Raw genomic sequence first — 20,218 nt, forward strand, 5'->3', positions numbered from 1 at the left:
TCATCTGCTTTCAGTGATCTCCTAAATAAACATTTAAAGCAATATCATGCCACTTTAAACAACCATGGCTTCCCCCAAAGAATCCTGGGAGATGTAGTTTGTGAAGGTTGTCAGCGAGGGTTGTTAGGAGACCCCTGTTCCCCTCACTGAGCTACAATTCCCAGAGTTCTGTGCAGATGGTTGTTAAATCACTCTGAGAAGTGTAACCCTATGAGGGGAATCAGGGTCTCCTAAAAACCTTCACCACTCTTCACAAACTACAGCTCCCAGGATCCTTTGGGGGAAGCCATGGTAGTTTAAAGTGGTATGATATTGCTTTAAATGTGCAGTGCAGACGGGGCCTAAGAGGCAGCTGTTCTAAATGGATTTACCAGTGGGAGCTGGCATAACCCAGATGAGGAGACAAACGTTGGAAGTCTGGGCCCTCAAATGCAGATACGAGGCATGTTTGGTGGCCCTGCCCTTCAATAAAGAAATACTGGGAAGAAATGATTGGCTTAATTATGCTCGCAACCTTTCGATCCTGTGTCAGGTGATCCAGGTGGCCAAATCAGATACAGTGGTATCTCGGGTTAAGAACTTAATTCGTTCTGGAGGTCTGTTCTTAATCTGAAACTGTTCTTAACCTGAAGCACCGCTTTAGCTAATGGGGCCTCCTGCTGCTGCTGCACCACCAGAGCACAATTTCTGTCCTCATCCTGAAGCAAAGTTCTTAACCCAAGGTAATATTTCTGGGTTAGCGGAGTCTGTAACCTGAAGCGTATGTAACCTGAAGTGTATGTAACCCGAGGTACCACTGTACAAAGAATTTGTGCAAAATGCACTACAGTGGTACCTTAGGTTACAGACGCTTCAGGTTACAGACGCTTCAGGTTACAGACACCGCTAACACGGAAGTAGTACTTCGGGTTAAGAACTTTACCTCAGGATGAGAACGGAAATTGTGTAGCAGCAGCGGGAGACCCCATGAGCTGAAGTGGTACCGCAGTTTAAGAACAGTTTCAGATTAAGAACAGTTTCAGATTAAGAACGGACCTCCAGAACGAATTAAGTTCTTAACCCGAGGTACCAGTGTAGTTGCTTGCAGGAGAACAGAAATTTTGCAGCAGCAGCGGGAGACCCCATTAGCTGAAGTGGTACCACAGTTTAAGAACAGTTTCAGTTTAAGAACAGTTTCAGTTTAAGAACAGTTTCAGATTAAGAACGGACCTCCAGAACAAATTAAGTTCTTAACCCGAGGTACCACTGTAGTTGCTTGCCTGTATGTTAGTGGCTTGCAGGAAGGGGAGAAAACCGCCACGAAAAACCAAAACTCTCTGTATGCTTTGGAAATGGCCGTCAGGGCTGGCCCAGGACATTTTGCCTCTTGAGGCAAAACAGAAAATGGTGCCTGTTCCCCCACATCTCCTGCGGTGCCCCCTACCTTCTCCAATGCCCCCCCACCACGGCAGGGGCTTTGTAGGAGCAGAAAGCAGTAGCAGGGGACATTAGAGGCGTTGGAGGCCGGCAACAAGAGCAGGTGGCAGCCAGTGGCACATACCTTAGTGCCCAAATCTAGTGCTCCTACCAACTGTCTGCCACCTGAGGAAACTTCTTCCCCAAGCACTGCCTCATGGGCAGAATGACCTGCTGCTGTGTTTGGCTTTTCTATATGTTTTCCAGTAGTTTTCCCGCTGTCAGTGTACCCATGCAATTCAACATTCCACTCCAGCACTGTGAATGGGTTCCAAACAGGCCCTGCTCCATAGATTTAAGTTCTCTCGCTCAATGCCCAACCGTTGATCTGGCCTCTTTTCCAGGTAGCCAAAGAGGTTTGCTGCCCGGGAAGCCATCTGCAAGACGCACCACGATCCAAAACATTTGGCTGGCTGACTCTGAATGACGGCATCTTTGCCGACAGGTGACTCCAGATTAGCAAATACATTGGTGATGCAAGAACTACTTTCATAAACAGATTTAAGGTATGCATGTGAGAGACAGAAAGGGAGAGGGAAGCAGTTCACGGAGTGATATTTATATTGAAATTGCATCTGTCTGCATCTGTAAGATGTCCTTTTGGAATTGAGAGGAATGCAGTCACAACGCAAGCAGCTACTGCCGAAACTTAGCTCTGGGCAATTTTGCAGCTGTGTCTTTGGCAGTCAGGATATTATTTCAAAACACTGCTTTGTTTCACTCATTGTTGCGTGAAGTTTCCATACATACCCCAATTTCCACCCCCTCCACTTTCCCAGAATTTCAGATCAGCTTTCCTTTCCTTTTTTTGATCTTTCTAGAGTTGCTAATCATGCAACTTTACATCTGGAAGGCCACTGGCTCCCCATTCCTTCCCTCCATGGTAGGCACTACAATTCCCATCATCCTTAACTACCACCATGCTGCCTGGGGCTATTGAGAATTGTAACCCAAAAGCGTCTGCATGGCATCATGTTGGCTTCCACCCTTAGACTCTGCCTTGGTTATTATGTAGACACAAGTTATGTGTGCTAGGAAATGATGACTCACTGTTGCTTCCTGGCTTAACCCTAGTTATTGGGCTAGCTGGTCTCTTCACTCCTCCATATTTTCGAAAAGATGTAGAGAAATATGCTTGCAGGATCAGCTTCTGCGGCGCTCTGGTGTTTGAAGATTCTTAAGTCCATCAATTATGGAACAGTGCTTTAATTGGATTGAAACTCCATTTCCATGCCGCCACCAACACACCTCCTTTCCATTCTCTAAGTATCAGGTGTGCCTATTGTTTCCATTCCTTCATCCCATTGGTTGCCTCCAAATGGAAATCAGTTCTTGACCCTAATACCTCCCATCTCAAGACCTTTTAAGAGGAGTCTTGTTTCAGAGTCCAAGTTAGATTCTTCTTGTCATTGCCACACACACATTCCTCATCTCTCTCACTCGTGAAATTTCTCAAGATGAACAAGCGTCTTCTCCTGGGCTTTTCTCTTCTGCTCTTCTGCACAGTATGTAAGTACCGGGCTTTAAAGGGAAAATAGGGGGTGTTGTTTTGCAAAACATTTGCATGGGAATTTAGCCAGCCAGAGGGCCTTCTCAGTAGTGGCACCCACCTTGTGGAATGCCCTCCCATCAGATATCGAGGAAATAAACAACCATCTGAAGATGACATCTGAAGGCAGCCCTGTTTAGGGGAGTTTTTAATGTTTGGTGTTTTATTATGCTTTTAATTCTGTCGGGGGCTGCCCAGAGTGGCTGGGGAAACCCAGCCAGATGGGTGGGGTATAAATAATAAATTATTATTATTATTATTATTATTATTATTATTATTATTAATTAGCTAGTGCAAATGTGTAAGAAAATGGATGGGTCCATCTTTCTGAGCAGCTCAGGTGCTGCATTGCCACACCAATCTGTGAGCGGTGTGAGATTTCAGCGGTTCTAGGCTTGCATACCCAGGGTTTGTGTTTCCTGCTTGGAATGAGTCACAGCGGAGGTGTCGTTAGGTTTATTAACACATATATACAACCTGAACCTATGATGGAGAGGTTCCAGCATAATCACTCCAAGAGCGTTTTGCTTCTCCCATAGGCGCAACCTTGGATCCAAACAGACATCAAACATTGTGCTGCTGCTTTGTGTCTCGGTCCCGTAACTCCTAACTCCAATCTCTCTACTCTGAAGTCTGGCTTTATCTGTTGAGGGAGGGGCCCCACTCATTTGTCTTCCCACACCAGGTCCCTTTGGATCCTTTGTTGTGTTAATGGGTCATCCCCAGGCATAGGCAAACTTGGCCCTCCAGGTGTTTTGGGACTACAACTCCCATCATCCCTAGCTAACAGGACCAGTGGTAAGGGAAGATGAGGATTGTAGTCCCAAAACATCTGGAGGGCTGAGTTTGCCTATGCCTGCCCTAGGCTATCATCTGAACCCAGGAAGCTAGCCTGGTTATTAAATTCCCCTTGTTATTAAATTATTGCTTTGAAAGCTTGCTGATTCCAGCCTAATACCCATGGATCCAGCACCCAGTTTTAACGCCCTGAGCCTTAATTAAATTCTAATACTAACTTGATCCGGAGAGAATAGTGGTCTGGCACCCACAAATTCATAACTATATTTAAGTATTTAGGAATGGTGAGTCCTTTTGGGTCGTACCCATCTATTTTTATCTCAGAGTACGTAAATCAATAGGTCTAAGTCGTGTCCACTCATTTAAATGTGTCTGCTCTGAGTAGGACTAACATTGTACACTTTGTTACCTGCTGGTGGGAAAGCTATCTTCCAGGGGTGCTGCAACCACAAGATTCCTGCATTGCAGATCTTGAATTCAATGGGGGATTGAACAAGATCAGCCTTGGCCAACTTGGTGCCCTCCAAATGTTGCTCTCATCAGCCCCAACCTGGTTGGCTAAAGCTGGAGTAGATCACATCAAAATTTCTTTCCAACTCGATGTGTTGTGTCCAATGCTAGTCCTAATCAGAGCAGATCCATTGAACATATTTTGGGTTCCTTAATTTTGATGGATCTAGTGTGAGTGGAAGTTAGTTGGAGGCAACCCTGCGGTTCTGGAACCTTTGTCCCTCTAAATGTTGTTGTACTACAACTCCCATCAGCTTTGACTATAGGTCCTGCTGACTGGGGGTGATGTGAGTCATTGTTCAGCAACAACTGGAGGGACAAAGGTTTGCCACACCAGATCTACAACTTTTTGCCATTTATGTGTGAGAGTTAGGAAGTGAAATCCAAAAGATTGTTGATGAAAAGAAAGCACTAAGTGCAGAGGAGGGCAGCCAAGATGATCAAGGGTCTGGAAATTCAGCCTTACGAGGAATGCTTGAAGGAATGTTTAGCCTGAGAGGTGATATGATAGCCATCTTCAAATATTTTACTGGCTGTCATATGGAAGAGGGAGCATGCTTGTTTTCTCCTGCTCTTCAAATGCAATGGCTTCAAGTACAAACAAAAAGGAGATTCCGACTAATAATAATTAGGAAAAAGATTCTGACAGGAAGAGCTGTTCAGCCATGGAACAGACTCCCATGAGAGGTGGTGGCCTCTCCTTCCTTGGAGGTTTTCAAGCAGAGGTTGGATGGCCATCTGTCATGATTGCTTTAGCTGAGATTCCTGCATTGCAGGGGGTTGGTCTAGATGACCCTTGGGTCCCTTCCAATTCTAAGATTCTATAATTCTAATTACAGAAGTAATACTAATAATTTATTATTTATACCCCGCCCATCTGGCTGGGCTTCCCCAGCCACTCTGGGCAGCTTCCAACACAATATTAAAATACATTAATGCATCAAACATTAGAAGCTTCCCTAAACAGGGCTGCCTTCAGATGTCGTCTAAAAGTCTGGTAGTTGTTGTTCTCTTTGACGTCTGGTGGCAGGGCGTTCCACAGGGCAGGCGCCACTACCAAGAAGGGCCTCTGCATGGTTCCCGGTAAGCTCATTTCTCGCAGCAAAGGAACTGCCAGAGGTCCTCGGCGCTGGACCTCAGTGTCCGGCCTGAATGATGGGGGTGGAGATGCTCCTTCAGATATACTGGGCCGAGGCCGTTTAGGGCTTTAAAAGTCAGCACCAACACTTTGAAGGCTTGTTATCTCATGAGTTCACTTCTTGCTATTCCTTTATAGTACTTAGGGTTGTCTTTGCTTCTCCACATCAGCAGGACTAATCAGGTCCCAGCGCATAATTTCTAAAATTCAACCACCAAGGGTTGAATTTAATTAAACTAATTTTAATTAATTAAACTAAGCGACAGAAAACAAGCTGAGAAAACAAAGTGGAGAAGGGAGGGAGAAAGGAAGGAATATTTGCAACAACAACAACAACACCCCAAGCTAATCCTATAGAGGCAACAGTTTTCTTCCCCTGTGAAAAAGGCTTCAGTTTTTCTGCCCCATTCCCAGGGCAACTAAGAATTTTGATGCATGTGAGGTTTTGAGCTTATATTATTCTTGTAAGATGGCCGAGGGTGGGATGTGTATTCTTTCTACCAAACATTTCTCAGGCACTAGTCAGCCTCTCCCAATGTGCTTCACCATCTGAAAAAGGCAGATGGAGACATTTTCTCATGATGTCCTCCACTGGGGTTTGATTTAAGGTGAGCAGCTGGGAGATTATTGCTCTGTGAGATGTAAACCACAGTTCCCAAGTTTCTTTTTTGGGGAGTGGGAAGCATAACAGAGTTATGAGTTTGTGGGTGCCAAACACCCTAAATTTCTGGGTCCGGTAGCTGTTAGAATTCAAGCAATGCTTGGAGTGTTGAAACTGGGGGTAAGACTCATGTGTATTAAACTGTGGGCTAGACAATGCTCATCTCCAGGAATCAGCAAGCGTTAAAAGCGAATTAAGCAAGTTTAACTTCCTCATGAGGTGATAGCTTGGGGATGGACCATTATGAAGATCAAAGGATCAAGGGACTCTGTCTGGGATGGCAAATGAATGGGGCCCCTCCCTCCCTCAACAGACAAATCCACAGATCTTAGAGGCAGATGAGCAGCAGGCAGAGCTACGGCTGATGTCTGTTTGAATTCTAAGCCGCAGCTATGGGAGAAACAAGAACCTCTTGTGGTAATGCTGTGAAACCCTTCCATTGTCGGCTTAGTTTATATATGTGTGTAATAACCCATATATCATAAAGACACCACAATCTCCGCTGTGCATCATTTCCAATAGGAAACACAGCCTCTGTTAAGCATGCCTTAAAACCCTGAATCTCGCACTGCTCAAAGCTTTGGGTGGTGTGCCGCATTGCTTTAAATGTGTTGTTGTAGTAGTTGTTGTTGTTGTTACAATTTATTATCTGCCCTTCACCCTAAGGCCCAGGGTGGATTACAACAAGTTAAACACAACTTTAATATTAAACAAAAGATAGATAGATAGATTCTTTATTGTCATTACACAAGTGCAACATTGCACAAGTGCAACGAAATTGGATGCCATCCCTTAAAAACAACAAAAGCAAAACAACAACAACAACCAAACAAACCACATTCCAGCCACACCCACACCCACACCCATCAAACTCCCCACCACCGTAGTGTCATCAGCAAACTTGATGATTTTGTTGCTGGAATAAATGGCTGTACAATCATACGTATAGAGAGTATAGAGCAGTGTTTAAACACGACATTAATATTAAAACACAATGTTACACATTATTAAAAACAGATTCAAACCATTTAAAATTATAAAAAATAATAATATATAGTGTGAATGTGTCCCTGGTCTATATTGCTGTCTGAAGGGGCACTCTTGCCTTATAGCGCAACTAAAGCAAGGGAAACAAAATAAACCAGAACGTTTGTGCTATAAAAAGTTACAGGGTTCCTGCAAGAAATTACAGGAGGTGCACTTGGCTGGAAAAAAGGAAGCAGTGTGCCCGCCCCAAAACTTTCGTAGGCGCAAACAGAATGGAAAGTGGGGTCATGTGTAACCACCCAGACACCACCTTGAATGCACAATATAATGCTGCCCACTTTACATTCTGGGTGTTCCCTGGATTACGAAAGGCGCCTTGGCAGCCTCGACGGAGATCATCTGCCACCCATTCTTGTTCCCGTTCCAGTATTCCTTGGCACAGAAATCTGTTTACAACAGAAGCCTGGCTGCCATCCATCTGGGAGGTATTCCCTCCACCCTGAATCGTTTCAGGTTTCGCAAGAAGCTTCTACCAGTGAAAAGAAGCTTAGATTTCCCCATTTGAACTTGCCTGCTGATTAAGGTTTTCTGATGAGGCTCTTCTCTGGGTAACCTTCCCGGCTTCTGAAACAAGGCAAGCGAGGACCGAGAGGCTGACGTCCCCTGGTGTGGGGATTCCCAAATTGTTGGAAATCCAACCTCTGGACCAGTTGGCCTAGTGCCACCTCTGCTATCTTTTGGTCCCCAGAGCTTGCTTTTAAAATTGACATCTTTTTCTTTTTTCAAATTTTTATTAACATACAGTGGTGCCTCGCAAGACGAAAATAATTCGTTCCGCGAGTCTCTTCGTCTAGCGGTTTTTTTCGTCTTGCGAAGCACGGCCATTAGCGGATTAGCGGATTAGCGCTATTAGCGGCTATTAGCGGCTTAGCGGCTATTAGTGGCTTAGCAGCTTAGAAAAAGGGGGGGAAGGGGGAAAACTCTCAAGAAATCGCAAGACGCTTTCGTCTTGCGAAGCAAGCCCATAGGGAAATTCATCTTGCTAAGCACCTCGAAAAACGGAAAACCCTTTCGTCTAGCGAATTTTTCATCTTGCGAGGCATTCATCTTGCGGGGCACCACTGTATAACACACATACATATAGATTTACCCCATACATAACACGCTACCTTATTTTCATAACATAAAACATACCTACATTACTCTAGATAATACTTACCTATACTGTACATATCAACATACCTACATACCTACCCCACATGAACACCTGCCAAGTGACTTGACTTCCAGCCATTCTTGTTAAGCTACTTTATTTTTCCAACTAGCTTAAACACATTTCATTATTTCTTTAATCTCTTCTTCTATCTTGACTTTACTCTCCTTTAACTCTAATCATTTTCTGAATTCACTCAATATCTGTCAGAAATTCTACTTTTTCCACGTAAATTTTGATGTAGTCCTTAAAGATAGCCCACTCCTTATTCACTTTTTGTACCATATCTCCTCTTATCCTCCCTGTTAGTTTGGCAATATGGAAGCATTCCATCATTTTAGATAACCAGTCTCTTTTAGTTGGTTTTAAAGTTAACATCTAAGGACCTTCCATAATTTTAGATTTCCTCTTTTCTCCAATTGGCCGGTCCCCTGCTTTCATCTCTGTGGATTCCTAATTGTGGTTTTTAATTGTGTGCCTGGCTGCTTGCTGCTCTCGCGTATTGTTGCCTCGAGAGATTGCTGTGGGTGGCGGGGTCCAATATTGCAGTCACAAAGAAATACAGTGCTGCGACTGCATGCAAATGATTAAGTGGGAGAGGGTGAGACAGGGAAGGGATTTGGCACCTCATCCCAAGGCTGCTTCCACAATGGGTGTTTGCAGAACAAGCCATGCCTTGCCGTTCACTCATTTTGTTTTGTAGAACTTAGCATATTGTCATCCTCTTGTGTTTCCCCCTCTTTTTGGAGTTCAGAAAAACTGACTTTAAAACAGAGCGCCAATTGCATCTAGCCAGGGCCCCAACTTTTATTGCCAATGAATCCATCAGGTATTCTGCCTCCCTCATGGCATACCTAACTAAATTCAAAGTCCCTAAGCTCCGGAGGGCCTTTACCCTGGCACGTTGCCAGACCCTCCCCTCAGCTCTCATGGAAGGTCGATATAGGAAGATTCCTTACTTGGGACAAACAGAAATAACAGAGCATGTGATTCTCCAGCACTTATATTATAGAGACATCTGTATTAGCCTCATCTCCCCACTATTCCATAAGTACTCAGGGCACACAGGACAATTCTATATCTCCCTGGTGCTTTCAGATACCAACCCTCCTGCAACAAACAGTGTTGCCAGGTTCTGCATAGCAGTGCTCAAAATTTGTCACATGATGACCTGCGCCACAAACTAGATTTAATGAGCACTCATATCAGATGTGGGTGGCGCTGTGGGTTAAACCACAGAGCCTAGGGCTTGCCAATCAGAAGGTCCGTTGTTCGAATCCCCGCAACAGGGTGAGCTCCCGTTGTTCAGTCCCAGCTCCTGCCAACCTAGCAGTTTGAAAGCACAAAGTGCAAGTAGATAAATAGGTACCACTCCAGTGGGAAGGTAAACAGTGTTTCTGTGCACTGCTCTGGTTCGCCACATGCTGGGCACATGACCTGGAAGCTGTACGCCGGCTCCCTCAGCCAATAAAGCGAGATGAGTGCCGCAACCCCTGAGTCTTCCATGACCCTTTACATATCAGAGTGCTTTGTACATTTCTTTGTAAATTGATAGTCATAGTCGTTTATATACTAACCTTTTATGCTCTTGCTCATCCATTTAATACTCCTAACCCTTCTTTTAGCTTCTTACAGTCTTTTATATATACAGTGGTGCCTCGGGTTAAAAACTTAATTCATTCCGGAGGTTTGTTCTTAACCTGAAACCGTTCTTAACCTGAGGTACCACTTTAGCTAACTGGGCCTCCCACTGCTGCTGTTGTGCCGCCGCTGCGCGATTTCTGTTCTCATCCTGGAGCAAAGTTCTTAACCTGAGGTACTATTTCTGGGTTAGCAGAGTGAGTAACCTGAAGCCTCTGTAACCCGAGGTACCACTGTACCTTCTTTTTTAATAACTTTAGATTTCCAAAAGTGCTTTATAGATTTTTAATGATTCTACCCCACCCCACTTATGCTGGGTCTATGACTGTAATAAAGACTTGACTGATGACTCTTGGGGGCCCCTTAATCTTGCGCAAGTCACGTAACTCACATGGGAGCATGGAAGGGAAGACGAACATCCCAGTTTTGGGACAGGAAGGCACCAGTTTGAGGAAAGCTGCGCTCGTACCTTTGTGGACTTAGTGACGCAGCTGCATTAAGGGTTTCAAATCTTTATTCATTGGGGGGAAGTTGGCTACCTCAAGCTTTAAAGAAAAGAAAGATAAATTCAACCCTCAAGCTTGCTATACTTATTCAACACTTATTGCTGCTTGTTGCCTGAGCCAGAGCTTGATAGGACTCCTGAAGTGGGCAGGAATTAACTCAGCGAGAGAGAGAAATGCATTCCATTCCCAGTGCATCATCGAGGTTTTTTAAATCTCCATGGAAGATTGTGGGATGTTGCAGAAACCAAAAGAACTTCTAACACTAGACAGAGATGGCACAATCTCTGCTAGATGAGGTCCACATGAATGCCACTCCAGCGCCTCAGGCAGTTTCAGGAGTGCTTTTAATAACATTGTGAAAGAATATTCAAAGCATGTAAATGAGGATCACGGCCACGTGTTCACACACCCTCACAAGCAAGCATCTGGGGGGCGGGGGCGGATTCCTTTAGAAAACATTTTTTGTAAGTCACAAGTGACTTCTTTGGCGATCACTCGTAGCCGAGTAAGATTGTCTTCCATAAACACGGTTTTAACAATGAGTCCGTAAGTGACCGTGGAGGCCAATTCTGGATCCACACGTCCTTCCACAGTGGGGATATTGGTTTCTGGGCAGGAGTTGATCACGGTGAGGGTTTGCCAAGCATGCCTTCCTCCTAGCACATTTCTCCCTTGTGTCCTGAGTTTGAGTGTCTTCAAAGCCCTCACGACACCTTTGGTAAAGGCTGTTCTCCAACTGGAGCGCTCGGAGGCAAGTGTTTCCCAGTTGTCAGTGTTTATACTACATTTTTTAAGATTTGCCTTGAGAGAGGCTTTGAATCTCTTTTGTTGACCACCAGAATTACGCTTTCCATTTTTAAGTTTGGAATAGAGTAGTTGCTTTGGAAGACGATCATCAGGCATCCGCACAACATAACCAGTCCAATGAAGTTGATGTTGAAGAATCATTGCTTCAACACTGGTGATCTTTGCTTCTTACAGTACACTGATATTAGTTCTCCTGTCTTCCCAAGTGATATGTAAAATTTTTCAGACACACTGTTGATGGAATTTTTCGAGGAGTTGGAGATGGCATTTATAAGTGGTCCATGTTTCACAAGCATACAGTAAGGTTGGTAGTACAATAGCTTTGTAAACAAGCATTTTGGTTTCCCTGCGAATGTCCCGGTCCTCAAACACTCTGCACTTCAATCGGGAGAAAGCCGCATTTGCAGAGCTCAGGCGGTGCTAGATTTTGGCATTAGTGTTGGCCCTTGTGGAAAGATAACTGCCTAGGTAGGAGAAGTGATCAACATTTTTCAACGTTACACCGTTGAGTTGGATTTGTGGTGCAGCAGAGGGGTTATTTTGTACTTGTTGGTGCAGCACTTTGGTTTTTTTGGATGTTGAGCGATAGGCCAAGCTTTTTGTAAGCTTCTGCAAAGATATTTAGGATGGTTTGGAGGTCATAAGTGACTAATGCAGGACTGGGGGCAGGGCCATCTTAAGTATATCTGGTGCCATGGTACAAAGATCCCTCCGGCGCCCCCCACCCCCCATTTCCCAGAGTTGGCAACCTTTTTACGGCACTGCTGGCAGCTTTGCAGTGCTGGAGGAGGTGGGCAGCGGCTGAAGGGCGGCTCCTCCAGCGGGGGCTCTGGGTGCGGCATGGCAGAGATGGGCGAGGGCACGAGCTGATGCTAGGAGGCACTGCATCCAGCCTCCGCCTCTTTCCTGGCACCCTCCAGAACTTGGTGTCCTGGCATCCCATGCCACTTGCCTCTATGGCAGCGGTTCTCAACCTGTGGGTCCCCAGATGTTGTTGGACTACAACTCGCATCATCCCTGAGCTCTGGCCTTGCTACTTAGGGGTGATGGGAGTTGCAGTTCAACAACATCTGGGGACCCACAGGTTGAGAAAGGCAGCTCTATGGGCAAGACGCCCTGACTGGGGGGACCCCAGGACCAGGGGGCAAATACCACCCTATAGATATACAGTCGTACCTCGGAGGTCGAATGGAATCCGTTCCAGAAGTTCGACTTCCAAAACGTTTGGAAACCAAAGCGTGGCTTATGATTGGAAGCTCCTGCAGCCAATAGAAGCCGCAGAAGCTCCGTCGGACGTTCCAAAGAACGTTCGCAAACCGGAACACTCACTTTGCGGCATTCAGGAGCCAAAACGTTCGAGTTGCAAGGCACTCGGGACCCAAGGTACGACTGCATAGGAATACAGATAAACAGGAACCTGCCTTACCGTGACTTGGAGCGAAGGACTTTTGGATTTGCTGTTGGTATACAAGATTTCACAAACTGCTTTGGCAGGATTCATCTCATAAGGGTGTTCTGAGTGTAGGTAACGATGAACTGTGTCCCCCGGCTCTTTTTGGCATCAATGTGGGTATTTACATTCAGAAAAAAAGTCCTCTTTGAATGAATTTTGTCTTGGCTTGTAACTGATGCCTCTTAGGTAGGGCTGCCATGCGTACAGATTTTCCCGGACATTGCTGGGATTTCAGAGGCGGAATTGACATCCAGGGGGGATTTCCAAAAGGCGCCTTGTCCTAGATCTTAGACAAATCAATTGAAAAATCTTGGGGGTTTTTTTTTGCATTTTTGTAAAAATGACAACACACCGGTGGTTTCCTAAAAACCTTTGGGTGTCCTGATTTTGAAATATGGCAGCTTATATGTATTTTACAGGCAAGTGTGTGTTTTAAGGGAAAACCTATAGAAAAAGATACAGATCTGTATTTTAGGGGAAAGTGCTCACTAAATTGTGCATAATTTAAATGCAATGGGACACACACACACATACACACACACACACACACACACAGAGAGAGAGAGAGAGAGAGAGAGAGAGAGAGAGAGAGAGTATGTGTGTTAGAGGCCACCCCAATCTCTGCCAAGCTGTGCACGGGATTCCAGGGGTCTTGACCCTTCCCCAGGGCCCGTGCTCCTTCAGAGAATCAAGGATGCAGCAAAGACTGGTGTAGCTTTAAGAAATATGATTTATTCACCGCTTTACACCTTCAGTCCACATGGTGGAGTCTGGATCTTACAGCATGGTCATCTCAAGAGAGGCCTGCCCCCCCCCCCCACAGCAGTGCAGTGCTGGAATCCAAGGCATCTCTCCCAGCCGGCCTTCAGCCAACCTGCCCAAGATGGATCTCTCCCTTTGTGCTTTCTTCTTCTTTTTCCCAGCACACCTTGCTAAAGACACACTTTCCCTGTCACCTCAAACATACGCCCCATCACCTTGGCAACATTGATCTCCCCAGACCAAAGGATTCCTTGTCTGGCACAATTATGCAGCTTGTATTTTCATTCATATCCCAAACAATCAAAATCCTACCATTTGTTAATTCCTTGGGTTTAGGCCAACCTATAACACTCTCACTGTATATTTCCCGTGTTCCTATGTAAATATGTCCCCTGGTTTCTCTCTCTCTCTCTCTCTCTCTCTCTCTCTCTCTCTCTCTCTCTCTTCATATGTATGTATGATCCATAGAACAACAGGATGGAACAGACTGAATGCATGTGAAACTAATCTGGAATGGAAATAGGCTGATTAATACATTCTTACAAAACAGTTTTGCTTTGACATCTGCTACAAATGGGGAGTGTGGTATAGTGGTTAGATTGTCAGAACAGGTCTGCAGGAAGCTGGTTTCAAATCTCCACCAAAACATGAAGCTCACATGAAGGGGCCTTTGGCCAGTCACTGCCTCTCAGTCTGACCTACCACACACTGCAAAGGATAAAATGTGGTGGGGGAAACCATGGGCACCATCAAGCACTGAGGAAGAAAGTTTGCATGCAGTTTTTGGCTGTTGTTTTTTAAAGCACTTTTGTGGCCCGTTTATAATTTCTGATTAAAACCATGCCTGTCTTTCTGCTTCTCTCCTGCAGCTGAAGGTCTCGTGTGCAGAGTTTGCAAGTACAAACTTGGCAAGGTCTGCCTGGATACTGACGAACCTTGCAAAGCGGCCGAAGGGCAGTTCTGCGAGACAACCAAAGTTTATGCTGGTAAGAACAATTACTGGAAATCCGCTAGTGCTGTATAATCTCCATCAGTTGTGCAGCGAGAGAGCTAGTCTTCGGGGAACGGTGTGAGGTGTTGGTATCAACAGGCACCTGAAAAAGCGCTCGCCCCACAGAAAGGGGTCCCCTCCTGACCCCCAGTGTTTCCTGGCCCTGCTCCTGTTCCTCCTTGCGCTTGCTGCCTATTCATTTGCCTTATCTCCAGCTGTGGAGGGCAGGACTTGAACCCAGAGCTTCAGGTTACAAGAAGGGAGATTCATCCTGGCAGTAATTGCGCGTCGAGACCCCAAAGCCACCCCCTCGTTGAGAAACAACACACACAAGGACACAGATATTAGGTTAATGTTACTGGGCAAATTTTGGCCACAACTTTATTGATTACAGAATGTGAGCGGTATTGGCTTAGGCATTGAATGGACTGGATTATATCTGACTCCTGCCTGATGCGCAGGAAGTCCGGTAAGGGTAAACCACCGGAAGGGGGAGCCCTGTCGATGCATACAAACTCAAGCTCCCCCTGGTGTTCCCATCAGGGTCGTGTCATGGCCCTAGCCCGGGCTTCGGACAAGATCAACACCCCTGGATTCCTTTAATGGAATACCCTTAAGCATGGAGGGGCAGGTGATGGCCACACCTCCCCTCCCCATCACAAGGTCAAACAATGCCTAACAACCCTAACAAAGTTGTGACGATTGCTACAAGGTAGGTGAAAACCAAATGGCCAGTGCCGATTTGCCAAGTGGAAAAATTCCTACCAGGCCCCTCAATGGCGATCAAGCAAGGTCCATAGCAAGGCCAGTGCCTAAAACCTGGAAATTAGGGAGGGAGGGCAGGTGATTGAGGAAGCGAACCAAAGAGGAAGCCCTCTGGCTAGTGCCTCTGTTTAAATGGTCCTGGCCATGCCCCCCGGCCAGCGGATTGGCTGGCCGGGCTCTGATGTGACCGGGATCCCCCAGGCAGAGGGGGACTAAGTCCCCCGCCCCCGGAGGGGAGTTGGTGGCCACGCGGTCCACCGCAACTCCTCCCCACAGGGAAGTGGACCGGATGAACCATTCAACAGCAGAATGGACTCCCTAGGGAGGTGTTGGGCTCTCCTTCCTTGGGGGTTTTTAAGCAGAGGTTGGATGTCCATCTGTCATGGATGCTTTAGCTGAGATTCCTGCATTTCAACCCCAGCTCCCAGAACTCTGTGATTGTTTAAAGTGACACTGTAGTGCTTTAAACGTATGGTGTAGTGCTCTGTGGCTCTGTGCCCCAAACACCTAGATTTTCAGGGTTATCTGCTATGTGGTGTGACTCACCCTGGGTACAGGGAAGGAGTTAAACTAACACGCATCTCGTTCCTCTCCCACCAGGCGAATTATTCCTCTTCAAGCGCTATGGCTGCGGCAAATACGCCGAGCTCTGCAACAAGACCGAGCGGAGGGAAAACGCCTTCAACATGTCCTACGAACGCACTTGCTGCGACACCGACTTATGCAACGCTTAGTTCTCGTTTCCTGTCCCTGGGAAGGTTCGGCTTAGCATGGGGCCAACAGCTGGTTCATTCACAATAAAAGCTGGCAAAAGAGACCCCTTTCACCCAAAAAGACAACCCTCAGATTATATGATCCCATCACTTTGACCTTCTGTCAGTGCTCAAGATTTCAGCTTCTTCTTCCCTCCCAAAGGTTCCCCCACCTCAGTTGTGGCCTCTCCCACAGGGCCTGCTGAAGATGCTTCATAGCTAATTCTATGTAGCTCACGTTCAAAGCACACAGTTAAAGCACCAAGACACCTCTATAAACAGTCATGGCTTCCCCCAAAGAATTCTGGGAACTGTCGTCCGTCAAGGGTGCTGAGAGGTATTGAGAGAGAGAGACACACCCCTTTTTCCCTCTCGCAAAACTACAATTCCCAGCATTCCCTGTGAAGAGGGATTGACTGTTAAGCAACAACTTAAATCCTTCAAAAGTAATTAAAATTGGGCAAAAAAATACCCGCAAATTAAAACACATGTACGTGTCCTACATGTCTGGGCAGGCTTGCCTAAACAAACATGCTTTTAGCAAGCACTGAATGTAGATTCATTAATTTCAATGGCTCTTCTATGAAAAGAACCTCTGTTGTTGCTTTTTCACCCTTTCTTTAAAGTCTTCAGAATTGTTTCTCTCTGTCATCACCACAAGTTTAGAAACCAAACTGCATTTCTCCTGAAGATCGAAGCATACAGCAAGGGAATATTTGTATGTTTAAACTCCCTGAGAGAAACAGCATAACTGGAGAGAATCTTTTTCTCTCTTTAGCAAATGGCTGAGGGGGGGATGACAAGGGGTGGGCCTGAGGGCCACATTTTTGAGGGGGGCAACCTTCCAGGGGCTGCATGACAAAGGTGGGTGGTGCTAGTGTACAAACACACACACACACACACACACACACACACACACACACACACACACACAGCCCTCTCCTTCAAGCAAGAAGCATCTTCAGAGTTCAAGGATACATTACAGCTAGCTAAAAACAGTTGAGGCTGCCTAGCAGGTCTGGTGTGGCTTGAGAATAGTCTTCAGGGCCGGACAGAAAGACTTGGGGGGCCGTATCTGGCCTCTGAGCCTGAGATTCCCCACCCCTTAGTTAAAACAATGGCTGTCCTCTTCTCAATCTGAATTCACCCTGAGCTTCATTGCCAAGTGTTGATTTGCTGGTGCAAGGTGTGTGTGGGGGGGGGGGGGAGTCTAGAAAAAGATGTATGCAAAGTTTTAAAACGTCCTGTTTTCTTTTATATCTTTTTGTATTTACTGGGGAGCTGTGGAGAGTTGCTGAATCGCTGACTTGGCAAATGATAAAATGTGGCTGGGGAAACGCAGCCAAATGGGCGGGGTATAAATAATAAATTATCATCATTATTATTATTACTACGCGTGCTGCATTTACTCTAGCAGAATCTGAAATCAGATTCCTTAAACTGAACGTCAAAGAGATTGCATACAGTAGTGAAATACTATGGAGATTGTACAACGATGTGGTGCTGTGTTCTGCATGGCTTTTGTGCTTCTGGTGTAAACCGCAGTCGCATGTATTGTATAATCAAATTGTATTGCTGCCATCTTTGGCTGAAGGAATGAATAAAGTCGGTTGACTTGACCATGCTGCCTCTGCACAAGCCCTTTCCGTCACAGGACCAGCATCTTGTAAGGCCCGTAGATAGATTGGGATCCGTTTGTAGATTGCTGGGTGGTTTTCAGTTGATCGCCAAGGGAACCTCAGAAGACCCCCACAGCTGAGCTCCAGCAGCTTTGCCACATGGAAATATACAAACAGATTTCGGGAGATAGTCAGAGATGAGTTCATCATTGCAAGGACCCAGCAGGTGCATAGCTGTCAACCTACAGATTTGAAAATAAGGGACCAGCAGCGTCGGAAATAAGGGATCAGCAGCCAAAATAAGGGATTTTCAGAGCACAGGTATGTTCAACTTCTGAGCCCCCCCCCCCCGAGCCAAAGGCAGAAAGCCCAGCCAGCCCAGCAGCCAAACGAAGCCTCAAGTGGTGGTTCCCACAGCGCAGCAACCCGGCAAAGGGGATGCAGCAAGGAAAACCACTGTCACCTCTCCGCAGGGAAGCACTGAGCAAAGGCGAGTCCCCAGGCAACGCGGCCGATTTGATCAGCACAAGGCATGCAAGCTCCACCCCTCAGTCATTCTTAAACTCTTTATTGGGTGAGCAACGCAGCCAAGCAACACAGTTGGAGCCTCCCTCCTCCCTGGCCAGCGGGGAGGGAGGGAGGGAGAGGAGCTGCTTCCTTTGAAACCCGGGAAATTTAAGGGACATCATCAATAAGGGACAGCAGTGGGACACGGCGTTGGGATAAGGGACTTTCCCTCCAAATAAGGGACGGTTGACAGCTATGAGCAGGTGAGCTACACCTTCAAAGACAACCTGGAATAGGAGACATATTTGAGGTATATTTGATTGTGACATCCTACATGTTTGCCCTGGGCTCTCCTGGAAAGATGAGACAGTGCCTAGTTAAGCACTAGAGTGTTGTCAGTTTGTTCTGCTGTTCCCACAAGGCGTTAGGCTCTCCTTCCAATGTCAGAAGCAAGACAAGCATCTGCCTGCTTGCACATGATCCAACTAGTGCACGACCGCATATATGCGTGGTGCCAGGAAGTAAATAAATAAATTCAAGCCTAGGAGTAATGGGAGAAATCTGGGAAGTCCTCATGGCTTGTGAGGAGACCCTCCCCAGAGCTTGAAGAGGCTGTCAGTGAGTCAAAAGTCCAGAAGTAAAGATTTTAAAGGTTTAAAGAAAGAAAAAAACCTTATGGGCTCCAAAATGGCGCATAGGAGCTCTCACTGCTGCCTTGCTACCCCGCTGAACAGCTGTCGGGCAGAAAGTTGCATTAAGCTAGCTTGGATACGCTGTTTCCTGCCCTTTTCTGGCAATTCAGAGACAAAAAAGGTATAGTAAAAAAGACTCTTAAATCACCCCGGTTCCCTTATGCACATGGGGGGCCAGGAATGTAACTCCCACATAAGTGGGGAGCCGCCTGTATACTATTATTATTTATTAAATTTGTTAGTCACTTTATCTTGCCCAAGGCAACCCAAGGCAACTTACAAATCTCTGAATACCAGTGGCTTGGAATTACAGGCATGGAGAGAGCTGCTGTTCTCATGCCCCAACAGTCACATATCCAACATACAACATAAAAACAAGATTCCAAGGAATCTCTTGGACTTCCCTCCTCCCCTTTGTGGGTCCTATTCTTAATCATTTCCATCTGCAACTTTTCTAATAATCCAAATCTTTTACCTCTCCATTGTGCCCAAAATTCACCATTAAACTACAAAGCTATATTCCAATCCTACTAACAATTTTAACTGTTTACAATGGTCTTTAAGATGAGTTATAAATCTTCCCCATTCCTTATTAAAGTTTTGGTCTTCCTGATTTCTGATTCTTCCGGTCATTTTAGCCATTACGGCATAATCCATCAACTTGGTTTGCCATTCTTCTCTGGTAGGGACTTTATCTTCTTTCCATCTCTGGACCAATAACATCTGTGCAGCCATGGTCGCATACATAAATAGTCTTTTCAGCACCTGTTGTTGTTGTTGTTTAGTCATGTCCGACTCATGGACCAGAGCACGCCAGGCACTCCTGTCTTCCACTGCCTCCCGCAGTTTGGTCAAACTCATGCTGGTAGCTTCGAGAACACTATCCAACCATCTCGTCCTCTGTCGTCCCCTTCTTGTGCCCTCCATCTTTCCCAACATCAGGGTCTTTTCCAGGGAGTCTTCTCTTCTCATGAGGGGGCCAAAGTATTGGAGCCTTAGAATGGATAGGTTTGATCTTCTTGCAGTCCATGGGACTCTCAAGAGTCTCCTCCAGCACCATAATTCAAAAGCATCCATTCTTCGGCGATCAGCCTTCTATATGGTCCAGCTCTCACTTCCATACATCACTACTGGGAAAACCATAGCTTTAACTATACGAACCTTTGTTGGCAAGGTGATGTCTCTGCTTTTTAAGATGCTGTCTAGGTTTGTCATTGCTTTTCTCCCAAGAAGCAGGCGTCTTTTAATTTTGTGACTGCTGTCACCATCTGCAGTGATCATGGAACCCAAGAAAGTAAAATCTCTCACTGCCTCCATTTCTTCCCCTTCCATTTGCGAGGAGGTGATGGGACCAGTGGCACCTAGGATTCCTAAAAGGAAGTCTTCGGGGTTGTTTTTTGTTTGTTTTTAGA

The 20,218-nt window shown here is 46.0% G+C and overlaps 1 protein-coding gene and 2 long non-coding RNA genes across 3 annotated transcripts in view; 2 read left to right on the forward strand and 1 right to left on the reverse strand.

Moving 5' to 3' along the window:
• The window catches only part of LOC309337478, a 169,338-nt gene that overhangs the window by 125,110 nt on the left and 24,010 nt on the right, over positions 1-20,218 (forward strand). The window lies entirely within an intron of this gene.
• LOC309337303 (lymphocyte antigen 6 complex locus protein G6c-like) lies at positions 2,835-17,607 on the forward strand. Its single transcript, XM_081854086.1, has 3 exons — positions 2,835-2,964; positions 14,350-14,466; positions 15,837-17,607. Exons 1-3 carry the CDS (start codon positions 2,913-2,915, stop codon positions 15,968-15,970), a joined length of 303 nt encoding a protein of 100 aa, XP_081710212.1. The 5' UTR covers positions 2,835-2,912; the 3' UTR covers positions 15,971-17,607.
• LOC309337346 lies at positions 16,799-17,947 on the reverse strand. The gene is made up of 2 exons (XR_014154181.1): positions 17,327-17,947; positions 16,799-17,294 (listed from the first exon to the last, which is right to left on the reverse strand). It is a non-coding gene; the product is annotated as an uncharacterized lncRNA (long non-coding RNA).

Source organism: Podarcis erhardii (genome assembly GCF_964252035.2).
Source record: "Podarcis erhardii genome assembly, chromosome: 2".
Classification (NCBI taxonomy): Eukaryota; Metazoa; Chordata; class Lepidosauria; order Squamata; family Lacertidae; genus Podarcis; species Podarcis erhardii.